Source organism: Chiloscyllium plagiosum, chromosome 12, assembly GCF_004010195.1.
Source record: "Chiloscyllium plagiosum isolate BGI_BamShark_2017 chromosome 12, ASM401019v2, whole genome shotgun sequence".
NCBI classification, from domain to species: domain Eukaryota; kingdom Metazoa; phylum Chordata; class Chondrichthyes; order Orectolobiformes; family Hemiscylliidae; genus Chiloscyllium; species Chiloscyllium plagiosum.
This window is the reverse complement of record NC_057721.1, coordinates 66,734,045-66,738,522: the sequence shown is the minus strand read 5'-3', so window position 1 is coordinate 66,738,522 and position 4,478 is coordinate 66,734,045. Positions and strand designations below refer to the sequence as shown.

Sequence of the window (4,478 nt, the reverse complement as noted above, 5' to 3'; positions counted from 1 at the left end):
GCAGGCAGAGGTGGCAGGGCTGGGGGCGGGCAGTAGGCGGTGTTGGACAGGGTTAGGTTGGGCAGGGGGGTGGGGGTGAATGGGGTTGGGAGCAGACAGGGGTGCGGGAGCTCGTGGGTGGTGTGCTGCTGCCTCATCTCCTCAACGGGGAGCAGGCTTAACAGAAAACTCCGAGCCCCAGAGGAAAGGCATTGAATCAATTAACCGAATAATCAATTATCCGAACGAAATAGTGCCCTTCCATCTTGTTCGGATAATTGAGGTTCCTCTGTATTTGTAAAAGTCCTTTGGATTTTCCTTAACTCTATAGCTATCTCATGTCCCCTTTTTGCCCTCCTGGTTTTCCTCTTAAGTATACTCCTCTTGCTTTTATGCTCTTCTAAGGATTCACTCAATCTATCTTGTCTGTACCTGACATATTAATCCAACTGGCTGAATAGCTAGTTTATGATGCAAAGTACTGCCAACTGTGTGGGTTCAATTCCCACACAGCTGAGGTAACTCCAAAGATCCTGCCTTCTCAACCTCTCCCCTCAAGTTAAACCATCGCCAGTCATCCCTCCTGAATGAGAGAACAGCCATGTGGTCTGGTAAGACTATGGCAACTTTAATTTACAGGCATTCAAGTTGTGCTATGGATGCAAGTCGCAAACAAATATTTATCCGGGAAATATCTGATAAGGAAGAAACTTGTATAATTTAATAGCATTTCCCACTGCTGCAGAGCATAGTTGTTAAAGGGAATTGAGTAGTGTTTTAGGAAAACGCGTTTCAGGTAAGTTTGTGATTGCAGTATAGGATCAGAGAACGATATTAATGGTTGAAATGTAAAAGATATTTACATGATATTTCAGTGTATAATTCTGCTGCTAGAACAATATTAGCATTTAAAATAAGTATGCTAAACATTAATCAACTATTGTTGCTAACAGCATTTGCATATTAGATGATTCTAACAGTTACTACTGGCCCCATCACACACCCAAGTACTTGGAATGTCATTGATACTTACATTGGGTGTGATTTGGTAAGAAATGTATTTCTTCATCCCTGAATATTTGGTTTCTATCTGAGGACTGGTAATTGTGCATTCCAACGGTACTATTGGATATACCCAAGATGCACCATTTTCATTGAACTAAGATAGAAATAAAACAGTGTTAATATGCTTCTTTTTGGATAGAAAATAACCAGTCAACGTATGTGAGCTAAGACAACTATATTACAAATTATCAGTATTTGTATTATTACATAGCAACACAATATTTATTGCAAATAATTTATGAGCAAACTAAGAATTAGTTTAAAATAAACATGCTGAAAATGCTTTCAATTTAAAGGAATGATTCACCACAGTGTTTTGATACCAAATTTACCATGATTTCACACTTGACCAATTCAAAATCATAGACCGAATTATCCCAGCCCCTGAACGACACGGGCAATAATGAAGATCTCTGGGAAGAAACAATGTAAACAAACTGCTTCCTGGGAGAGGAGAAGATAACAACTGTTTGATAACGTGCTGGCTCATGACAAATAGGCAATTAAATGCTGCCTAAAGAAGAACTGTTCTAAAGTAAAGCGGTTAATTGCAGGAAAAGCTATGTTTTAAACAGACAGCTAACCTCGAATGTAACAAGGAACAGGGAAGCTACTTCTGATAAAGCTGCAAGCTACAGACTTGATGTCTCCAGAACAATAATCAATGTTGGGGATGAAAGAATATTTTGAATCACCAACAATTCACACCACAAACTTCAAAGAGAAAATTGGATAAGAACAAGTCGATAGCAGAACTTCAAAGAACAACACTACATAAGGATCAAACCCTGAGAACCTCCAGAGATAGACCACTGTTGGTGAAATCCTGGCCAGATTCAATCATTAACCAGATAATAGCTAAGTTGAGATGTGAGGCTTAACTTGCTTAATTGAAGGGTCTTACTTTGGTCACTACATGCAACAAATTTAAATCATTGTTTCAGTATGCAAGATTTCTTAATAATTAGCTGAATTAAAGGTAACTTGTGGCAAGTTTACTCACAACATACCCATGGTTTGAAAGCGAGGTGAGAATCTCATTATTGAGCAGCAAGTGGCCTATTTGCATGTATTAACAACTCATAAATACCTGTTCTTGCTTCAGTTATGTCCAGTTTGCTTTTCTGTCAAATGCCAGAGAGATACTAGATGCTGACAATTTCTGACATGAAAGTCAAAGTCAGAGGGGGTAGTTCTAGCTACCACTTTTTCCTCAGGTTCCACCTTAACCAGCAGTCACCAACAGCTCAGGGCATGCTCCATTGACAATGACCTTCTGCATCCCCATCCCTGGAGGTTGGCATCAAATATGCACCAGCCTCACTACATTCTCATGGCTGACTCACTTAGAGTAAAATTCTCCACTCCAGTTTGGAGTGCGTATCAGTGATGTAATGTGTGTATAATATCATTTATTCGAGAATAGGATTCTGAACTTGTGACATGTGGGTCTTCATCTGTATACATGAGATGGTTTATCAATTGACTTGTTGGTATTTCTGGAGCCACAAGCTGTTAAAAACCAGTATGAGAAAGAGAGTCCTTGGGTTGTGAATGGAACTTTTTTTGAATTGGGAGAATCTTACTCTTACATTAAGTGTGTGGGTGAGAGGGGAGAGATTCTCGTTATTTCGTTATTGCTGCCCATGAGCAATCTTCTACTACACATGCATAAAAAAGCTTGAGCAGCAGACCTTTGAATCAGGGCAATGATGTACGAGGTCCACGTACAAGTTTCCCACTGGCCTCCTTTTCAGAGACCTCTGAGTTCCATTGTTCTGAACACTGTATTCAAACGTTATTTATGGAATGCAATTACTGCTGAGTGATCACATTATTGAGGAGTGCTTTGGCTGCTACATAAATTGAAAAGGAACATTTGAGTCTGGAAGCTAAAGAGTAGCATCAATTCCCAGCAGTCATGGAGCCATAAATCACTGTGGAGTTTCCAGCCACAGATGCCCATATGATGCAGCAAAGATACAGTCATTGGTCTTCCATGGAATGCTGTACAGATGAGACAAGAGAGGTGATGTTATACCCGGTCCATGGGTGGAGGATAGACCACCATGTCATGATATCCAGTACATCAGAAAATGAAAAACCTTCTTCCCTTGGGATTAACACAGGCCATAAGATGGCCTGTCTATATCAGGTTTCCATGCAGGTTGTATCTGGGGTTTGTACTGGTCCCATGCTGATGAAGCCTCTGGTTAATTCTTCGACAACTGGAGGAAACAGCGAGGCTATGTGATGAATGAAGAGGATTTGAGAGAGCTGACACATTGTGCTCCAAAAGAATGTGAAGCTGTTTTCCAGATAGAACAACACTTTCAGCATCTTCCATCACAGCAGCATTGGTCAAAACAACATAGGAAAAACTTCTTTGTGAACCTGGTTCCATGGAACTTAGTTACATGAAGTCACCTTTCACCGACTGCAAATGTTTTGACGCTGCTGAGGCCAATATCCCTGTACAATCCCAATGGCAAATGTTTTGATCTTTTTTATTCCGTACATGCCATTGAATAAAAGTTAAGGTTAAAGCATTGTACGTTGTGAAGGATTCTATCATTCAATTATAAAATAAGTCCATTGTAGTATGGCTGGTATTGAAAGGAGAAAGCTATCACTCAAAGGTGAGAACATCATGTGATGCTAAGGATAATGAGTCCCGTACCTTTATTCTTGTACTTGCAGCTAAAATAACATTCGCTGCCATGGCTTATAATGGAAAAGAAACTTAGAAATACTAAGGGTAAAAAGACCCTCTTGGGAGTCATCTACTGGTCCCCAACAGTAGTCTGGATGTCGGATGTAAGTTAAATCAGTAGTTGAAATTGGCCTGTCGCAAAGATGTCACTACAGTTGTTATGGGAGATTTTAACATGCAGGTAGACTGGGATGGTATTGGGCCTCAAGAAAGAGACTTTGTGGAGTGCCTCAGAGATGGATTCTTAGAGCAGTCACTACAGTTGTTATGGGAGATTTTAACATGCAGGTAGACTGGGATGGTATTGGGCCTCAAGAAAGAGACTTTGTGGAGTGCCTCAGAGATGGATTCTTAGAGCAGCTGGTGCTGGAGCCGACCAGGGAGAAGGCAATTCTGGATCTGGTATTGTGTAACGAACCAGAATTGGTCAGAGACCTCGAAGTGAAGGAGCCATTGGGAAGTAGTGACCATAATACAAGAAACTTCAATCTGCAATTTGAGAGGGAGAGGGTACAGTCGGAAGTGACAGTACTTCTGTTGAATAAAGGGGACTATGGAGCTATGAGGGAGGAGCTGGCCAAAGTTCAATGGTACAATACCTTAGCAGGGATGACCGTGGAGGAACAATGGCGGATATTTCTGTGTATAATGCAGAAGATACAGGATCAGTTCATTCCAAAAAGGAAGAAAGATCCTAGGAAGAGGCATGGGTGACTGTGGC

At 40.9% G+C, this 4,478-nt stretch overlaps 1 protein-coding gene across 4 annotated transcripts in view; it reads right to left on the bottom strand.

The window, feature by feature from the left end:
• Nucleotides 1-4,478, bottom strand: part of LOC122555374 (sorting nexin-9-like) — a 96,148-nt gene that overhangs the window by 43,673 nt on the left and 47,997 nt on the right. For all 4 annotated transcript variants that reach the window (XM_043701320.1, XM_043701321.1, XM_043701322.1 and 1 more), the window contains one exon: nucleotides 1,013-1,138. In XM_043701320.1, coding sequence (XP_043557255.1) covers nucleotides 1,013-1,138 — 126 coding nt within the window. The remainder of the gene's footprint in view (nucleotides 1-1,012; nucleotides 1,139-4,478) is intronic.